At 43.5% G+C, this 21228-nt stretch overlaps 2 protein-coding genes across 2 annotated transcripts; both read right to left on the bottom strand.

Moving 5' to 3' along the window:
• Positions 1-12067: 12067 nt before the first annotated feature.
• LOC307131993 (extracellular calcium-sensing receptor-like) lies at positions 12068-15821 on the bottom strand (the record flags this gene model as incomplete). The annotated part of the gene is made up of 6 exons (XM_079826127.1): positions 12068-12981; positions 13108-13231; positions 13349-13579; positions 13673-14485; positions 14873-15158; positions 15616-15821. The coding sequence occupies 6 exons, from the start codon at positions 15819-15821 to the stop codon at positions 12068-12070; spliced, it is 2574 nt and encodes an 857-aa protein (XP_079682253.1).
• A 2959-nt stretch (positions 15822-18780) lies between these two features.
• On the bottom strand, positions 18781-20863 carry LOC307131992 (E3 SUMO-protein ligase ZBED1-like; the record flags this gene model as incomplete). Its single annotated transcript, XM_079826126.1, has 3 exons — positions 18781-19221; positions 19398-19614; positions 19752-20863. The coding sequence occupies 3 exons, from the start codon at positions 20861-20863 to the stop codon at positions 18781-18783; spliced, it is 1770 nt and encodes a 589-aa protein (XP_079682252.1).
• Positions 20864-21228: the final 365 nt, after the last annotated feature.

The following is a 21228-nucleotide window of genomic DNA, read 5'->3' as shown; positions in this document are numbered from 1 at the left end:
TTAACCGGTATTTTTTCAAATCAAACCGTTATCGGAACAGTAATGTTTAATGAGGAACGCAAAAACGGAAACGCTATAATATCGATTCTGCTCGGAGTGAACCGATTGATATTTTTTTCCGTTTTTAAGCCCTGCTCACAGCAGAATCTGAATTTGAAGTTAACTAAGCTGTGGGAACGCTGAATGAACAACTATCCAAACTGTTTTAGACCTAAAAGAGTCTTTGTAGGCCTATGTTCCCTTTCAGTCGGTCACGTTCGACGTACGTCGGAACTGACGGACGAATTGGGGATCTGATTTCAGAGACCTATCTACTTCGAGTGTGTTAAAACAAGCCAATGGAGATTGGCATGCGATTCACGCATTCCACGCTCTGCCCCGCAATGCGGGTATAAATAAGGAAGTGGAATGCTTGATCGTTGCTTTTCTACTTCGGAGCCGAACAGCGAATATTTTTTCCTTTTTCAACGAAGAGTGTTTCTATGACGAGTCTCGTGAGAAGGTCTACTGCTGCTTCCAGTGCGGGTGTGACGGCGTGCTTCAGCGGGTGGTCGCTTCAAAGAGAAAGAGAGAGAGTCTGTTGGTTGGCTGGGCGTTTCCCTTTGAGTGCTCACACAGGCTTGCACTACTTTGAACTGAGTGAGCCGCGGCCATCTCCTGAGTGCTTCAGCACTATAAAAGAGCAGTTTCCTTTTCTAAAAGAGCAACACGGTTTGACCCTGCGTCTTTTTCAAGATGTCTTTTTCGTGTGTTTCTGGATGCAGTCGATATCTGTCCCCGGTTGATGGTCATGATCGCTGTCTCACGTGTTTTGGCGTTCAGCACGCTGAGACAGCATTCGTGGATGACTCATGTTCCCACTGCGGGAACATGACCATCGCAGTGCTACGGTCTAGGCTCCAATACCTCAGGGCAGGTGGAGTCCCATTGCGCATCCCCCGATCTAGTGGTCCTCCCGCTGCAAAGCAGAGGGGTGCTACTTTGGCTGATGGCCTTGGTGGAGACCTGAGGGTTACTGTGAGGGCTTCCCCGACCGGTCAAACGGCTCCTCGGGCCCCTCCCCCCTCCGCTGCGCCGGTGGAGTTTGCGGAAGAGCGAGCTGGTCCTCCCCAGGGGGGGCCAGGCGTTACTTTTGGGACTCCGGCTGAGGACATGTTGTCGATTGCTGCATCGGGGGACGAGCTAATGGGCTCCGAGGATGAAGGCTCGGCTGCATTGCCCCCTTCGGGTGTGGTAGTGCTGCCCGAGCCTGACCCAGAGCTTACGGCTATGCTTTCCCGGGCCCCCGCGAGTATCGTGTCCCGAACCCTCGCGGTTGGATGATTCATTTCTTGGGACGGCCCGTGCTGGTTCTCACCAGTACCTTTCTTCCCGGAAATGCATCAGGAGATCACGAAATCGTGGACTGTGCCCTACAGCGCCAGAAACCGATCGACTGACTCCTCCGTCCTCATTACTCTCGATGGTGGTGCGGCTAAGGGGTACGTGGAAATCCCCCGAGTCGATCGGTCTGTGGTGATGCAACTGTGTCCCAAGACCGCTGCGGACTGGCGGGGTGCTCCGCGTCTCCCCTCCCGGGCATGTAAGTTCTCGTCCGCACTAACGGGCAAGGCTTACACTGCCTGTGGAGAAGCCACATCATCTCTGCATGCCATGGTGCTCCTGCAGGTCCACCAGGCCAAAGCGCTCAAGGAAATGCACGAGGGTAGTTCTGACCCAGGCGTTATGCAGGAACTGCGTGCGGCGATGGACCTCGCTCTCAGGGCGACGAAAGTCACTGCACGTTCCCTGGGTCGGGCGATGTCCACACTTGTGGTCCAGGAACGCCACCTGTGGCTGAACCAGGCAGGCATGCGTGATACCGACAAAGTGCGGTTCCTCAACGCCCCTGTCTGTCAGGCCGGCCTCTTCAGCGACGCCATCGAGAGCTTCGCCCAGCAGTTCTCGGTGGCCCAGAAGCAGACGGAGGCGATCAAGAATATTCTGCCCCGACGACCTGCTGCTGCGTCCACCCAGTCGTCGGCCGCAGCGCCTCCGCCAGCTCGTCGCCGAGGGCGTCCCCCAGCGTCCGCCTCCGCCCCTGCGAAACCCAAGCAGCAGCCTTCATCCGGGAAGCAGGGTGCTGGACGTAAGGGAGGCGCCCAACCCACTCAGGGCTCCGCAGACCGTCAGCTCCCCAGACCGTCTCGCTGGCTCATCCGTACCATTAGACTTGGCTTCACGATTCAGTTCGCTTACCGGCCACCCAAGTTCAAGGGCATCCTCTTCACCTCCATGCGAAGCAGCGATGCTCAGGTCTTGCGGTCAGAGATCGATGTCCTACTGGTGAAGGACGCGGTCGAGCCGGTTCCTCCAGCCGATATTCTACAGCCCTTACTTCATTGTACCCAAGAAAGGTGGTGGGTTACGGTCAATCTTGGACCTGCGTATCCTGAATCGGGCCCTGCACAAGCTCCCGTTCCGGATGCTAACGCAGAAACGCATTTTTGAATGCATCCGTCCCCAAGATTGGTTCGCAGCGATCGACCTGAAAGACGCATACTTTCATGTCTTGAATTCTTCCTCGACACAGACCGTTCATACGCTTTGCGTTCGAGGGGAAGGCATATCAGTACAAAGTCTTCCCCTTCGGGCTGTCCCTGTCGCCTTGCGTCTTCACGAAAGTCGCGGAGGCAGCCATTGTTCCGCTCAGAGAACTGGCTCATACTCGCCCAGTCTCGGGAGCAGTTGTGCGAACACAGGGACATGGTGCTCAGTCACCTCAGCCTGTTGGGTAAAAGCAAACTCTGTCCCACACAGAGGATCTCTTATCTCGGCATGGAGTTGGATTCGGTCAACCAGACTGCGCGCCTCACAGAGGAGCGAGTCCGGTCAGTGTTGAACTGCTTGAATTCATTTAATGGCAGGACAGCGGTCCCACTGAAACTTTGTCAGAGGCTCCTGGGGCATATGGCATCTGCAGCCTCAGTAACGCCGCTCGGATTGCTTCATATGAGACCGCTTCAGCACTGGCTTCGTGGCCGAATCCCGAGGTGGGCGTGGCAGAGCGGCAAGTACCGGGTCCCAGTGACTCCTTACTGCCACCAAACTTTCAGCCCGTGGTTGGACCCCTCGTTTCTACGGGCCGGAGTGCCCTTAGAACAGGTGTCCAGGCATGCTGTGGTCTTCACGGATGCCTCGTCCACGGGCTGGGGGGCCACGTACAACGGGCATGCAGTTGCGGGTCTGTGGACGGGACACCAATTGCATTGGCATATCAATTGCCTCGAGTTGTTTGTGGTACATCTGGCACATCTGGTACCTCAATGGGCCGCTATGTGGCAAACATGTACTGGTCCGTACGGACAGCACTGCGGCCGTTGCGTACATCAACCGTCAGGATGGTCTACGCTTCCGTCGCATGTTCCAACTCGCCCGCCACCTCCTCATTTGGAGTCAGAAGCAGCTGAGGTCGCTTCGTGCCATTCACATCCCAGGTGCGCGCAACCGGACAGCCGACGAGCTCTCATGGCAGCCGACACCTTCAGGGGAGTGTCGACTCCATCCCCAGGCGGTCCAGCTGATATGGGACCTCTTCGGAGCCGCACAGCCGCACACGGAGCCGCCTTCTTTCTCAGGGACGATGCACTCTATGGCACCCGCGTCCAGACCTCTGGAAACTCCATGTCTGGTCCCTGGACGGGACGCAGAGGTTCTAGGTGGGCTACCACAGGCAGTGGTAGACACCATCTCTTCTGCTAGTGCGCCCCTCTACGAGGTGCCTCTACGCTTTGAAGTGGAACCTGTTCGTTGAATGGTGCTCTTCCCACCGGGAAGACCCCCAAAGGTGTTTGGTTAGTGTCGTGCTTTCTTTCCTGCAAGATGGGCTGGAGCGAAGGCTGTCTCCCTCCACCCTCAAAGTGTACGTTTGCAGCAATAGCGGCGTATCATGACGCAGTCGAAGGTAAGTCCGTAGGGAAGCACGACCTAATCGTCAGGTTCCTCAGAGGTGCGAGGAGGCTAAATCCTCCTCGTCCAAACTCGTTACCCTCTTGGGACTTAGCTCTAGTGCTCAGGGCACTTCAGAGCCCTCCCTTTGAGCCTTTGCAGTCCATAGAGATTAAAATCCTGTCAATGAAGACAGTGCTCCTGACCGCTTTGGCCTCTATCAAGAGGGTAGGGGACCTGCATGCACTTTCGGTCAATGAATCGTGCCTAGAATTTGGGCCGGACAACTCTCACGTTGTCCTGAGACCCCGGCCTGGATACGTGCCCATGGTTCCTACCACTCCCTTTCGGGACCAGGTGGTGAACCTGCAAGCGCTGCCTTAGGAGGAGGCAAACCCAGCCCTAGCTTTGTTGAGTCCCGTCCGCGCTCTTCGCGCTTACATAGACCGGACTCAATTCTGATTCGGATGCACTGACGCACAGCTGGCCTCGGGACCTACGCAAGTATGCGTTTCCCCCAGTGAGCCTTCTTGCACAGACCCTGTGCAAAGTCAGGAAGGACGAGGAGCAGGTCATGTTAGTTGCGCCCTACTGGCCCAACCGGACCTGGTTCTCAGAACTAACTCTCCTTGCAACAGCTGCTCCTTGGCCGATTCCCCTGAGGAAGGACCTTCTTTCTTGCCTTCGGAGGAGGCAGACCCAGCCCTAGCTTTGTTGAGTCCCGTCCGCGGTCTTCGCGCTTACATAGACCGGACTCAAAGCTTTAGGACCTCAGAGCAACTCTTCGTCTGTTACGGAGGCCAGCAGAAGGGAAAGGCTGTCTCCAAGCAGAGGTTAGCCCACTGGATAGTGGATGCTATCGTCTTGGCTTACCAGTCCCAAGACGTGCCTTGCCCATTTGGGTTGCGAGCACACTCAGCAAGGAGTGTTGCTTCCTCCTGGGCGCTGGCTCAAGGCACCTCGCTGACAGATATATGTAGAGCTGCAGGCTGGACGACACCTAACACGTTCGCTAGATTCTATAGCCTCCGTGTAGAGCCGGTATCTTCCAGCATTCTCGCCCCCAGGGGCCAGGAGCGCTAAGTGCCTGTTCTAAGTGTCGGCTTGCAACGCCACTCCCGCCCTCTGGGCCGGATACGTGCATCTATTGTCTCCAGTTGTGTTCCCCGGAAACGGCTAACCTTGTCTAGCTCCTCCGTCAACCCTTCGGTGCCAGAAGTTGCGGCCGTCTGACGCCAGGCATGCACCCGTATGCTTGTGAAACGTGTGTGTAGGTCTGGGTTCCATATGTAACGGTTCCCTCACGGCAACCCCATGTGCATCTCCTACGAGGAGTTAATAAAAACTCAGAGCCTGGTTTATAAAAAAAACAAAATATCTGACTTCCTGTTGGTCAGAGCTAATGACTGTAAATTAGAATGTTGTCCGGCTCGAAGAGTACAATATATATATATATATATATATACAGAGTTTGGTGACTGTAGATAAAACTAACCCCTCCACTTTTGTCAAAAGGTGCTAAGAGTGCTAAGAGTCTCAAAAACACCCAAACATTTTTAAACTTTGACACGTTGCCATGGCAACAGTATTTCAAATATCAGGAATCCATTCATATGTCCATGTTTTGACATTATACTGATGAAGTTTGAAGTAAATCCGGTGAAAATAAGATGGTGATTCAAAGCATTTTTAAAAGTGACACACTTCCTGCTGCCAGTTGGTGGGCACTTGGTGGCGCTATAACTTTGACTCACAAAAGTCATATCCATGTGATCGGCCTCCTACAACAAACACACAGCTGAGGTTTCATTCAAATTCAAATCAGTCAATGTTTGCAGAAGTTATAACCAGTGATGCCGGTAACGCATTACTTAGTAACGCGTTACTCTAATGTGACCACTTTTTCCAGTAACGAGTAATCTAACGCGTTACTATTTCCAAACCAGTAATCAGATTAAAGTAACTTTTCCAAGTCACTGTGCGTTACTATTTTTTATCATTTTCCTTAGTAAAAATATATATTTTTGCTTTCTTCTTGCGTCTTGGGGAGAGAAGTCACGTATGCAACAAGTCACGTTTTCAGCATGAGGAGAGTTCACGTGACGTCACGTGTAATACACACGCAGCGACAAAAACTAAACGAGAATGGAGGGAGGAGAGAGATGCGCGTTTTCTAGCTGGAAATACAGTCACTATTTTGAGTTTGTGTCAGCTAATGATGGCAATATTAAAGTTCGTTGTACACTCTGTGCTGGTGGCGACAAAGTGCTATCTAGCTACAAAAACACTACGTCAAATTTGAAGAAACACTTGGAGTCACAGCACTGCACAGTCAAACTTACAGAGCAAGTCCCACCAGGTGCGAAGCGGAAAGCAAGCGCCACCGCCACCACCCAAACAACAAAAGCTGGACTTCAGTGCAAAACCAGTAAGTGGGGAAGAGTTGAAGAAGTTGGTCGGGCAGTATGTTGTAGAGGAAATTCTGCCATTAAACACCGTTTACTCGCCCTCGTTTCGTGCCATTATAAACAAGATCCCTACTACTGTTAATGCCGAGCTGCCTCACAGAACAGCCTTTTCTTCTTACATGGAGAAGGAGTATGCAGTGATGGAGAGAAATCTGAAGGCCGCGCTGAATGAGGTCGACTTTGTGTCAACTACCGCGGATATTTGGACCGCTAACAACAGAAGTTATATGGGAGTAACGCTCCACTGGATCAGTAGATCCACATTAGAGCGCAACAAGGCTGCATTGGCATGTAGGAGAATTCGCGGTAGACACACGCATGATGTTATTGGTGCAGAAATCGAAAATATTCACTCTTCATATGGACTACTCAACAAAGTAGTTGCAACAGTGACTGATAATGGATCCAACTTTGTTAAGGCATTTAAAGTTTATCAGCCCGTCACAGAGTCCGATGATGATACGGAGGAGGGAGAGTCCACCCCCACAGACACCCCCCCTTTTTTACATCTGTCAGAAATCCTCTCAGCTGAGGATGAAAGTGATGGCCAGCTGTCTCTTCCCCCGCACCACAGGTGTGCTTCCCATACCATCAACCTCATTTGCACAAATGATGTGGAGAAATATTTAACTTCCAATGCAGAGAGCAAGGCTGTGTATAGGAGCAGCACAGCAAAATGTGCAGCTCTTTGGACCAAATCAAGTAGATCTACCCTTGCATCAGAAACAGTGGAGGAAGTCAGCAAAAGAAAGCTCCTGGTACCAACATCCACAAGGTGGAATTCTTTTTTTGATGCTGTACAGAGAATTGCAGAAATCCCCATGAGTGAGCTGAATACTCTGAGCACCAATCTGAGAGTTAAGTGCTTCAAAGACCAAGAGTACCAGTTCCTGCATGAGTACTGCACAGCCATGTAGCCTCTGACTACAGCACTGGACATTTTACAAGGTGACTGTCCTTATGGGACCTTACTACGCACACTTGAAGTTCTGACGCAGAAGACCCTGGCTGTGAAAGACACCCTCTCCAGGATGACTGCAGGCCTTCCAGATGCCATAGTGCAGGTACGTTCCATCTTTTAAGCTAGTTAAAATTTCTTGCATCACATTATTCATGAACATGGATGGAACATTCTCATTATCATTGCAAAAGAAGATTAAAACAAATACAAATGTCAATAAGTAACTTAAAACAAAATTAAATGCATACTATTAATCCCATATTAGGCATGGTTTGCAAGTAATTCAATGACATAATAAATAGTTGGCCTTGTAGGCATAAACATATCAATTATATTTTTCAGGCTGTTCAAACTCGTTTTGCTAGTGTGCTGGACGACAAAGATGTCCTTCTTGCAGCTGTCAGTTGTCCAAAATTCAAACTCCAATGGCTGAGAGATGCAAGTAGGAGGGAGCGAGTAAAAGAGCTTCTGACAGCAGAATGCCGCCGCACAACTGCTCCTGCAGCACAGAGCTCTGCCAGTGTGGCCACCACATCTGCCAGCCGAGGTGAGATGGACTTTTTCACTTTTGAGGCAGAGCCAGAGGAGACCTACTCTGCAGAAAATGAAGTCATGGACTACCTGAGGTCAGCCTATGACCTTCAGATTCTGCATCAGTTTTCAAACATAAAGAACATTTTCTTGAAATATAATACTCCAACTCCATCAAGTGCTCCTGTGGAGCGGCTTTTCAGTCTGGGAGGTTTGGTGCTCACGCCTAGAAGAAATACACTTTCTGAAAAGAGGTTTGAGAAGCTTCTTTTAATGAGGTACAACCACTGGTTTACTCGCCCCACTCCACTGTTTCACTCATAGCATGTGATTAGTAACAAAAGTAGACACGATATCAGCCTACATGTGGTGTTATACACTTGTTTTGTTTTGTAAAACCACTCCTTGTTGCTCTAATGCTGTGAACAACAGGTTCAATGTTCATAAAACATGTTAAAAAGAATGTAATAGTTACATTTATAAACAATGTACATTATAAATGGTAAGTTTGGACATGTCAGGTAAAGAAAGACTGTCTTTATTTTATTTTTTATAAGACTGTCTTTATTTTATTTTTATTCTTTTTTTCCTCCAGGAAATAGTTTTTAAGTTCAACTTAAAATGTCAGGAGGTATTTTTGATGTTACTGTTGTGCACTTCCAATAAAGTAAGTGTTGGCAAAAACGGTTGTGATTTTTATGTTGAGGCGGCGGGGGTGTTATTAGCAGCTGCTGAATGTAACTAATAAATCAAGTAATCTGTAAAGTAACTAAGTTACTTTTTAAAGGAGTAATCAGTAATCAGATTACTTTTTCAAAGTAACTGTGGCAACACTGGTTATAACACACTTCCTGTTTCCCTTATTCATGTACACGATATACTGATTCACGACCTAGGAAACTAGGGAGCTGATTGAGACGCACCCAGGACAGAACAGCGCGTTCTCTTTTGTCTTGTCGCGCTGGAATAGTTTTAAAGCATTTGCATGAATGAGAGCGCAATCATATAATGTAATGCTAGCCAAAGGATGATAGAAAAAAATGGATGCTGCATCAATTAAATATTTTTAACTTGTTAAACTGAAAAAATAATATTGTGCATTAACACACTAATTTTGACAGCACTAATAAATATGCATGGATATTAAATCTAAAACACATCTTATTATTAAGCAAGGTGTCCTGAACATTAATCTAACTGCAAATGTAAAATATATAATTTAAAGCATTAATTAAAAAACTACTGAGAACACCAAAAAATTGCTTGGTGATAAATTATAGATTGTTACATGTCCCTGATATCTAAACCTATACACCTATACATAAACCTGATATCTAAACACTATACAAAACTTTCAGAAATCTTTATTATTGCATTGTTGTGTGACTCCATATACCATCTATGCTTTCATAAGAAATCCATAATATGTTATATAAAATACACATACACACGTTTCACTCGGTTTTCACTTAGTCATTTTACCCTCACACATTGCCCCCCAATTATCTTCTGCTTAGAAACCTTGTAAAAAATGTAAGTTACCTGAGATTGACCAATACACATTTTGAATACTTAATTATGTGTAATTATGTAATTCTTCATAAACCTCAGATTTGATACACACTTGTAAAACAGACTGGCCATGTCATATGCAAAAACTTGCAGACAAATTTTATTGGTGTTCAGAACAGAACTAAAGCATACTTTTGCCTTAATAAGCTTTAATTTGCCTTATACATTATATTCAAACATTTTAGTTATTTTATAACTGAATTACTGCAGCTTTGCATTCTGTTTAATGTGTTCCCTTTCGACGTGGTACTTTGACGCTGCGTCCTGGTGTTGATGCTATGCGTCCGATTTTAGAGATGAGGGGCCTGAACCGTATTCTTCAGGCATACAGGTTTAAGATGCTTAGCCTCAAACTCAAGTTTGGGATGATAGATCTAAATGATGCTTACTTTCATATCGAGATTCTGCCAGAACACAGGAAGTTTTTTCAGGTTTGCCTTCAGGGATGAAGCATACCAATATCTAGTTCTTCCTTTCAGCCTAGCCTTGTCCCCAAGCACATTCACCAAGTGCATGGATGCCATGCTGGCTCCTCTTTAACTGTGTACTGAAATATATTGACGATTGACTGATACTAGCTCAATCAGAGGAGGTCACAGCATCAAAATGTTGTGCTAGTTCAAAGGAAGCGTCTGGGACTTTGATTAAACCACAAGGACGAACTTTCTGGGGGTAGTGTGGGACTCGACCACGATACAGGCACATCTGTCTCTTGCACATGTGGTGTCTATCCTAACCAATGTAAGAAACATCAAGCTAGGTCAGAAGCTTTCTGTTAGAGAAATTCAGAGGCTGTTACTTTCCAGTTCTGGCTTAAGAACGGAGGTTTTCATCCTCTGAATTATCCCTCCAGATTCATAAGTGTCATGCGCCACGTTACGTGCTCTTCAACTTTGGAAGAAGCCAGGGTTACTCAACAGGGGCCTGGCACTAGGGTCATGCTGTCATCATAAGTGCCTCTCTCACGGGCTAAGGTGCGGTTCTCGATGGCAGACCAGTCATGGTCTTTTGGGGAGACCCCCATCTCTCCTGGCACATAAACTGTCTCAAGATGTGGGCAGTTTTTCTAGCTCTGAAATACAGTGTTTCAAAAATATGGACCTGATTTGAAATCACTTTACCTCTGAATCCACATACCGTCCATGAATGAAACTCTCACCTCTTGAAAGGGCGGGTGTGACCGCCTCCCGTAGATACCTCTAGATACCTCTCCCAGCACACCAACAGCCTAATGTTGCTAGTTTGAAATATATTTGTTTGAAATTGGGTCCTTTTTGAAACACCCTGTACTTCCTTCCACAGCTGAGGGGCTACCATGTGTTGGTCCGTACAGACAACACTACGGTAGTCTCTTACATCAATCACCAGGGTGAGCTGCTCTGGATGGAACAAAAGATCCTTTCTCTGAGAGCATTCTACATTCTGGGGCATTTAAACATGGCAGACATCATGTTAAGGCTTCTCTGGTTTGCCCTCACACCTCCAGCTCTTTTGGGGCTTGATACCATGGTGCAGGTGTGGCCTAGGCGACGTTCTGGCCGGCCCAGGTTTGTGTACATAGAGTCTCTCCTGGAAGATTCAGATTCCGAGAGATCTTCCCTCTCAAGTGCAGCGGATAATATTTCATCCCTAGCTAGAGATCTGGAAGATTTGGGTCTGGACATTGAAGGGGCACCAGCTCATAGATTCTGGTCGTTTAGCTGAGGTTGCTGAAACAATTCTAAATTCTAGAGCTCCTTCCATTTGGAAATTGTATGCCCTAAAAAATGTAACTCTCTGTATCATGGAGTAAACAACATGAGGTGAACCCAGTTTACTGCCTGATTGGTCCAGTGCTGGAGTTAATTAAATAATAATGTCTCTCAGCAGCTCCAGCTACCTTAAAGTCTTATGTGGCCACTATTCCTTCTAGCCACATACCATACAAAGTGGCTCTATGATTAACCTTAATGTAACTCAATAGAGTGGTAGACCTTCAGACCCTGTCAGTAGCCTCCCTCTGCTTAGACGTTGTGGCAATTAATGTCAGAGTTATTTTGCACCCCAGACCAGACTCCGTCTGTGGCTGCTCAGCCGGTCATTTTTTTCCTGCAAAATGATTGGTACATAAACGTATTTTTTTTCAATGCATATTTCGCATTGGATTTCATTGCAATCAACCTCTCCTATGAGGCACATGTAATGTCTTCGCGTCTAGTGGCCCACTCCACCAGGAGTGTAGCATCTTCTAAAGGTTGTGAGGGGTGCACCTTTACAAGATATTTGTACTGGTCCTCTATGCACACATTCATCAAGTTCTACAGTTTGGACAAGGATTTGATCCCAGGATTTTGATCCAAGGGTTGATCCAAGTCCACTCTGTATACAACAATTGTCTATGCTTATACCTTTTGGGGAGGCTCTGTTACCCTGGGCATGGCGACATTGGTATTAAAGTTCCCATAGCATCAACGGCATGACGCAGCAGAGAAATACCACTTTGAAGGGGAGCATCTCAGGTTACATATGTAACCCAGTATACATGCAGCTTTAGAACATCCAATTAATAAGGATAATGCATGACATTTTTACTTATATATCAATATGTAATTATAAATAGCCAATTTAATCAGAGAACCCTTGAAGAAGCTTTACCCATCAAAAGTTTTTTAGAGTTCATGTCTGGTTTTAGTAAAATTATGTAGCACTTAGGAATGAATATACAAAACAACATCCCATAACTTGATGCTAAAATAGCAAATATCTCCACTGCTACAGTGAATTTTCCAGGAGAACTAACATAAGCTGGGATAAAAGTAATCCATACAGCACAGAATATGAGCATACTGAATGTGATGAATTTGGCTTCATTGAAGTTATCAGGCAACTTGCGAGCCAGAAAAGCAAGAATAAAGCACAAGACAGCTAATAGGCCAATATAACCCAGCACAGCCCAGAAACCAACAGCTGAACCTGAATCACACTCAAGAATGATTTTGTCGTTGTAATTACTCGTGTTTTTGTAGGGAAATGGGGGTGATATTGTTAACCAAAGGACACAAATAAGCACTTGTATAAGAGTAAAGGCAAAAACACTAAGTCTCTGTTGTGGAGGCCCAAACCATTTCATGACATTATTTCCTGGAAGTGTAGCCTTGAAGGCCATTAACACAACAATTGTTTTCCCCAGAACACAGGAGATACAGAGGACAAAAGTGATCCCAAACACTGTGTGACGCAACATACAGGACAACTCAGTGGGCCGACCAATGAAAGTAAGAGAACAGAGAAAACACAAAGTGAGTGAGAAGAGCAGCAGGAAGCTCAGCTCTGAGTTGTTGGCTCTTACTATTGGTGTATGTCTGTGGTAGAAGAAAATAAACCCAATTGTGATTGTGAGACATCCACCACACAAAGAGAAGGTCACTAGAATATTGCCCATTACTTCTTTAAATGTTAGGAATTCAATTTTTTTTAGTTCACATTGTGTTCTGTTCCCATTTGATTTGTACTCAAGAGGGCATGGAACGCATGTTACTGCATCTGAAAGCATAGACAAATTAAAGAGAGTAAAACATAATTTCAAGACAACGCAAAACCGTACAGACTTTTGGTTGACCACCAGAAACATGATGAGTATCACTGTTAATGTGAGAGGCTTCATCTCACTTGTGGTGTTGCTGAACTCTCCATCCGCACAGTCGATGCAGTCAAAGCAGCAGATGGGTTTTCCTTTCATGAAGGCCCTGCGAGTGCCTGCAAGACAGGTCTCACTACACACAGACTGAGGGACCTAAAACACACACAAACACAAAAGCAAAATTATACAGTCTGCATTATATAAAATAATTGTGCAGTAATCTATTTAGCATAAAGCTTATGGCAGATTATTATTATTATTATTATTAACATTTTTCTGGTTTCCTGCCCAGATTGCATCAATGTCATCTTTCATTTGAATCTGTTGTCCCTCTGGCTTGGATGCGTCATATAAGCCAATGGATTCAAATATTATTATTCCTTCATAGTTCATCTGCCAGTTAACCAGAGTATAACGTGCAACTGGGTCACCACGATCATCAAAGTAAACGTTTTCTCCATTTTTGGTTGTAAAGTTCACTTGGGTCAGATAATGCAGTACCTGCAAAGAATAGTGGAATAATAATACCCATGGTCTTTGAACATCAGTTTTTAATTACAGAAAATGACTCGGCAGAAATTCAAAAGAACACACCTGCCATGGCTGTATTTTCCCATTCTCTGCACATGTCTTGTTGGAGAATGGCCCCTTCCCTTTCTCGCAAGTCAACAGTGCTTCTATTGCATGAGCGACAGCATACACTGCTTTGTAAACATTGTTTAGAAGACTAGCATCAGACACATCTGTGAAACGTGTGTTTGTGTTAGCTAGGGACTCCTCTCCATTGCATATCTTAGAGGCAGTGTGTGTGTTTGGATTTAAAATGCAGTCAAACACGCTTTCCCACAGCTCAACCAGTCCTGTGTTACCTAACCTCGAGGAGGGATGGCTACTCACAATAAACTCCCTCAGTCCAGGAATGTATGCATTTGGCACAGCAAAGCCTATTGATCCCCCTACCACAGCATAGTTCACTGGGGTTGCTACATATCTGTAAGTGATCCAACCCTCACTTCCAACCCACTGATAGCCAGTTATATTTTGGAAGTAAAGCTCTTTTATGAGGATGTCTAAATCATTGCCATCTGCGAAAGCTACAATGACTTTAGATGTTGATTTTTTAATTACGTTTGTGACTTCCAAAAACGTATCTCTTGAATCAGTTCTGTAAATGGCCACAGAGTATTCTACACAAATGCCTTCTTTCTCTGCTGCTTCTAAAAAAGTGGCCATTCCATTGTTGCCGTAATCTCCCCTGCTTCTCACAGCCCCAACCCAGGTCCAGCCAAAATACTTGACTAGTTTAGCCAGTGCTCTGCTCTGGTAGTAATCACTGGGAATAGTCCTGAAGAAGGATGGATACTGCTGTCTGTTACTAAGACATGCACAAGTTGCTGAATGGCTAAGCTGAAACGAAACAACATTTAAATTATTAGGCTCTTCTGTTAAAACTGTAATAGAGGGATTACTGCCTGACACTAGATAAGCAGTAGACCCAAAACTATGCTTTTTGCACATGCAAATCCTTAATTGAACCCATTATTGTAAAACGACTGTTTGTGATGTTTAAACATGGATAAACATTCACGTAATTGTATCCTGGAGACCCAGAATAACAATTACATCATTATATCAGATTATAATTTAATTTGATTAATTTGATCATATTTCAAGAAATCTCTCAATTTGCACTACCATCAACTGATTTTGCTTTGCTTTGTTTAATAAAAATAATAAAATAATTATATATATATACACACACACACACACACACACATTTATTTAATTACTTACCACAGGGATTTTAAATGGACCCATGGTCCTTGCGATGTCTATTGTAGATGTTGATGTAGTTTCTCCAATCACAGCTTGCACAGTAGAGGGACTTACACAGCTCTCTTCTGCTTCCATTTGTCCATTGATCAGAGCTAACGATGCGCCCATGGAGAGAGGGATACTTGGGCAAGAGCCATAGACACGGTAGCCAAGCACAAAGCCAGGAAGAAGATCTGTGCTGTTGTTTATTTCCTCAATGGCAAAAATCATTGTCATTGCATACTGAAGCTCTCCAGGATCAAGACTGAAAAGGGAAGATAGCTTTGTTTTCTTCATTGAATCATCCATCACATTAGTTGTTACTCTGTCATTATATTACATTACAAATCTTTGTAAACAAGCCTTAATTTTTTGAGTAATATGAAATGGTAACACTTTACAATACGGTTTCATTAGTTAACTACATTAGTTAACATGAGCAATAATGAACTGCACTTATAAAGTGTTTATTAATCTTTGTTAATGTTAATTTCAACATTTACTAATACTTTATTAAAATCTTGTTAACATTAGTTAATGCACTGTGAACTAACATGAACAAACCATGAACAGCTTTATATTTATTAACTAACGTTAACAAAGATGAACAAATACAGTAACAAATGTAGTTAGTTCATGTTAGTTAATACATTAACTAATGTTAACTAATGAAACCTTATTGTAAAGTGTTACCTATTAAATTAATATGGTCACTATCTTACCCACTACACCGGATGTTTCCTGGGTTGGTTGTGAGTGTTGGATTTACACCAACTGGATTTTGGTGGAATGAAAAAATGCCCCCAATGGAGACATCACCTTCTTTTGAGAAATGAAGGAGTTCATCTGTCCCATAAGCTTTACATTCAGGTTGTGCAGCACTCACAGTACAGGTGATAATCAGCAAAATGGTTGCAATCAACACCATGACTCTGCAATATGGCAATGCCTTTTTGAAGTTAAGGTTGTGTGCTAAGTAAATCATGGTTTTATATGTATATATTGTCTACGCATGCAACATTAGGCATAGACATGTTGCATATTTGCATGCATGTTTACAATCTCTGGCCAATAGTACAAGCAATTAAGATGACTGACAGAAAAACAGTGCAATAAGCTTTGTTTTACTTTGGTCCAATCCCAAATCTCTTTATCCTTACGTCAGTAATATGGAAAACACTAAGAAATATATATATATATATATATATATATATATATATATATATATATATATATATATATATATATATATATATATATATATATATATATATATATATATATATAAAATATATATATATTAAATGATAAACAGCTGTCTTAATTCTGTCCTCTTTTTTTACTCCCTTCGAGACCACAATAATTAAAACAGCTGATAAAAATGGTGAGGCAGGCAAAAGTATACAACTCTACCTGTGTGTTACTCACAAAGAGAACTACAACAAATGAGCCAAATGAGATGAGTCAAAATAAGATTTAATATTCTGTAATTAAGCCCACATAAAACAACATTAACTATTCATTGTGCTCTGAATACATTATTTTAACTGGTAAACTATACCTACTTGCATTGTTTTTATTGTTGGGGCAAAATGGGCATTTGCCTTTGAAAGAAAAATTATTATAAGGGACTAGAGAGAATAGGGCCTAAAAATAAGGGATGACTCACAAGCTTGCTGCATTAACAAACAACAATAGAGTTTATATGAAGAACCAGAGACAGAGAAAAGAAAGAGGGATAGGCACATTTAAAACACGGCTTCACAAAGTCTTTTGTTTCAAATTAGTGCTTTGAGCATATATCAAAATTGTCAAATAAAATATATCAAATCACTTACATTACATTATTTCAGCAAAGCAGGCTTTATCAATTTCAAAATGTAAGTGCTTGATGCTAGGTGGCATTAATGTGAACGAATTAACCAGTTTTAATGTTTAGTTGTAACTGATGTCAAGTCAGTTTTTATAGGGTTTGTGAGGGGTAGTTAATGGAAATTAAATCAAAATTAAATTACAAAGGTAAAACACAAATAAATTAAAATGTTGATTGTAAAACTAACCAGTGGGTCCGTGTATCATGTAGCCATTTTCAAAAAACATCTAAAGACACATCTCTTCCAGCAGCACCTGACCAATCAAGAATAGCACTTATCATTCTATAAATTTTAATAATTTAAAATAAAAATTTTAATAATTTATAATTTTTTTTTTTTTTTTAAATCTGTCCTGTGTGTTCTGTGCTAGAATAACTGAGACTTGTTACAGCACTTGCAGATTGTTGCCCTTGACTGTTCAAGTTGCTTCTATCGCTGTCATTTTTAAGTCGCTTTGGATAAAAGCGTCTGCTAAATGACTAAATGTAAATGTAAATGTATCCTCTGATCATTTTGTTTCCTATATTGTACTATTTTATTGTTTTTGTATTTTCATTAAAAATAGAACGTAGGTCTACCGTTTTAACGATTTCGGATGCAGCCTGTGTCCCTTACAGATAAAGATGTCAAACATGATTGTTACTGGGTGTCACGATTCGATACATATCACGAATCACGATACTGAACTCGAGTCACAACATGATATTATTGCGAAAGTCCAAGACATGGTAAAAGGTTAACAAAAAACGTTAATTAAAAAGCTAGTTGGTATTACATTGGGGGTCGAAATGAATAGGCTTGGACTTGGTGCTGGTAACACAATGCACAGGACAATGGTGACACCAGAATAAAAATATTCATGAGTCTGAAGCTGAAAATACAGAATTAAGACCTATTCGCACGGGATTATTATTATCTGGGGACCTCTGGTGATTTGTAATAATTGCAGAGAATGTCTGTGATCTTAATCCCGTCCGAATCGGCTATGTCTGTAATTTGTAAAGTAAAAATTCCCCCGCAAATTACCTACCATATTTCGCCAAACACAGAGGTCCTCTGATAATATTAGTCCCGTGCGAATCGGCATCTCTGTGATTTGGCCGGGATTAGGCGGATCGTACATCATTTTTGCAAGGTTTTTGTGTCCTGTGCGCATTTGTATCTTTATCTTTCACGAAGAATGGAGCTAGGCTGCATATAATGCGCACCGTTATGAACGGTGCTTGAATGGTGTGTTTAATATTATTCTTAATGAAAAACACAAAAACAGAACATATGACAAACTCGCTTAAATGGGCGCTTTTACATTTAGGTTTGAAACTGAATCTTCCGCCGTAGGCCTATATTGTTATTAGGGCCGGGACTCGATTAAAAAAATTAATCTAATTAATTAGAGGCTTTGTAATTAATTAATCGAAATTAATCGCATTTTAATTGCATATAAATATTTGACCTGAGAAGAGTGAGAAGTAATTTTTTTCACATGGATTTTTAGTATACCATTGAATAATGACTGAATACATAAGCTTAATCAACAAAATATTGTTTATTTATTTCAGTCCAGCAGACCAGTGCAATGTTTGCCATTAAGTGTAGCAATAGCATATTTAGAAATACAGTACATTTCAGAAATTCAGGTAGCCTATAGATAGGTAGACCTTCTGTAAACTATGTTTTTTAAGTAAAACACAATACTTTCAAGTACATTCAGAACATTGGAAACCCTGACTATTAGAAAACATCTCTCTGTTGCTTCAGAGGCCATAACAGACTAAAACTCTCAATAACCTTGGCCAAAACAATAAATTCAACATAAAGTGCCAGTTGCATCAACAACATAATACATAGTTCAACATAAAGCGTACCATTTAAAATAAAATAAAAAGAAGTGCCAGTGATTGACCTCAGTCCCTATTCTTCCAATATGAAAAATAAATCTCTCTGTTGCTTAGGCCACTGTTTGATCAACATTTCAGTAACAACAACCTCATTGGCCTCAGGATACCTCTATGACTATTTATTATACTTCTCTTTCAGCCAGACGCTGAGACAAACTAGCTTGTTCACATTTTCAGAGCTCAAGGCTGCCCTTTTCTTTTGAACTATGTTACCTGCCAAGGAGAAAAGTCTCTCGCAAGGGACAGAAGTGGCAGGGGTGCCCAGATACTTGCGGGCCAGGACAGAAAGCTGTGGATGGGCTCCCTCATGAGTGGACCACCACTGTAGTGGGCAGTCTGTTTCACTGATGGTGGGCTCTGCCCTGTAGCGGGCCAGAGCCCCGTTGGGCCCCTCTTCATCCTCTGATTCAGAGTCTGAATTAAACAGCAGGAGGCTCCTCTTCCTTGCTGGCTCCTCTGTGGGTTCTGGAGTGGCTCTGTTTGGTTCTATTCGCAGCAGTGCCTCAATGCTGGTCCACACACCTCCTCGCTCTCCTCTTGGTAGACACTTTAGGTCCTTAGAATCAGAATCAGGTTTATTGTCACATCACAGATTTACAGAGTAAAAAGATGGGTGAAATGAATGTTCATACATGGTTCCATAGAAAGAAAGAGGGGGGGGGGGGGGGGGTCAGGGGAAAGGGGGTCAAAAAGAAAGAGAAAAGAAAAACAAAGAAGACCATTACACATCACCTTAAAGCGTGGGCCGAGTGCTGTAGCCACCCTGGGCCATCCATGGTTGAGTGTATCTTGGCGTTGAGACAGGTCCTTTATAAAGTCACCCTTGAACCTCACCACATAGGCTGGGTCGTCATCTGAGACCTCCATGGTGTGGGTCAGGTGGCGGAGAGCAGGTAACACAACAGAGCACGAGACATACGTCTCACCCCCAAGGAGCTCAGTCACATATCTGCAGAGGATAGTTTAGGAAAGTGATTAATTATTGTGCCAGTTAATAGTAGATTAAAAACAGTAGCAACTTTATAATAGTCATAGTGATATTGATATTCAGTACAATACATTTAAAAACAGTTGGTGGGTGTTTACCTGCATGGTTTAAGGAGGGTCTCGAGCCTCTGCAGTCTGTCCCACTCTGCTGTAGTTAACATGGTGAGCTTGTGCTTCTGTTTGGCTAGAGTAACCTTCACAGCCTCTTGATTCTTCAACAGACGAGAGATCATGAACAGTGTCGAATTCCACCTTGTGGAAACATCCTGTATCAGTGGCTCTTGGTCTTGTTCTAGTTGTGTTTGCTCCTTGTGCAGTTCCTCTGTGTTTGAGGGGCTATGTTTAAAATGCCCCACTATTTTACGGCATCTTGCCAATGTGGCTGTGAACCCGCTGTCAGCAAGGCAAACTGTGATGGTCCTCTGCAACACGTGAGCAACACACGGCATGTGCTGGAATGTGAGCTGTCTCATTGCAGCGATCATGGTTCGGGCACTGTCTGTTCCGATTGTGGTGATTTTTTGTGTGATTTCCCAGGCCTCTGCCACAGACTCAAAATCTCCTGCCACGTTTTCAGCGAAGTGCCTAGTGGTTCTCTTCTGGATAGTTAAGGCAAATGAGTGAAGACGCCACTTGACGTCAATAAAGTGTGCCGTCACACCAAAGTAATTTGAATTGCTTACCGAGGTCCAATGATCCCCAGTCAGGGAAACACAATCAGCTTTCTCCAATAAATTCAATTTGTCTTCCTTTTCATTGTCATAAAGCTGCTGTACTCTTTTTGTCACTGTCTTTCTGCATGACAGCTCGTATGTTGGGTCAGACGATGCAATCTGTAGTACATTTTGCAGGCCCTTATCTTCTACCACTCCAAGTGGTCTACAGTCGAGTGCAATCCAGTGAGCCAGGCCGTTGGTTATCTTTTCAGACGTGGACTTAGTTACCCTGGTCCTGAAACCAGTCATCTGGTGGAGTGTGGGTTGGGTGTGGGTACTTGTACTCGGAGTCAGTCTAACATCCACGCTAACTCCTACGTGTTTTGCGTTGAGGTGATATTTAAGGCTCGATGTGCTGCGGTGATACGCAAATTCCTTGTTGCATAGCTTGCACACAACCATACTCTTGTCGACGCTTCCATCCTTTCGTTTTTTAAAAGAAAATTTCCCATCCACGGGGCCAAGCAAAGCGGTCTCGTCAGCTTCTTCGTTCATGTTCACTGTGGTTTGTTGTTGTCGGAAGTCAAGAACGCTAGTTGGTGCTCTAGTATAATCGGTCCGTCGAAACTCATTCATTCAAAAACATTCCGCGGTGCAAAAATAAGTGTGGTTAAAATGATGTTATTTATTTTTTGCCTAATTAATCTTAATTAACGTGTTAAAGTCCCGTAATTAATTAATCTTAATTAACGCGTTAAAGTCCCGGCCCTAATTGTTATTATTGCTCAGTTCAGTTTTTAATTGTAGCGTCTGTTCTCTATACTGAACTAAATTATTTGGATTACTATAAAACAATCAAAATGATATCGATATGACTGTTTATAATTTCATACAGCTATATCTATAACGAAAAAACATTT

Source organism: Gobio gobio, assembly GCF_949357685.1.
Source record: "Gobio gobio genome assembly, chromosome: 9".
Taxonomy (NCBI): domain Eukaryota; kingdom Metazoa; phylum Chordata; class Actinopteri; order Cypriniformes; family Gobionidae; genus Gobio; species Gobio gobio.
The sequence above is the reverse complement of the archived record's forward strand: the minus strand, read 5'-3'. Positions and strand labels throughout refer to the sequence as shown.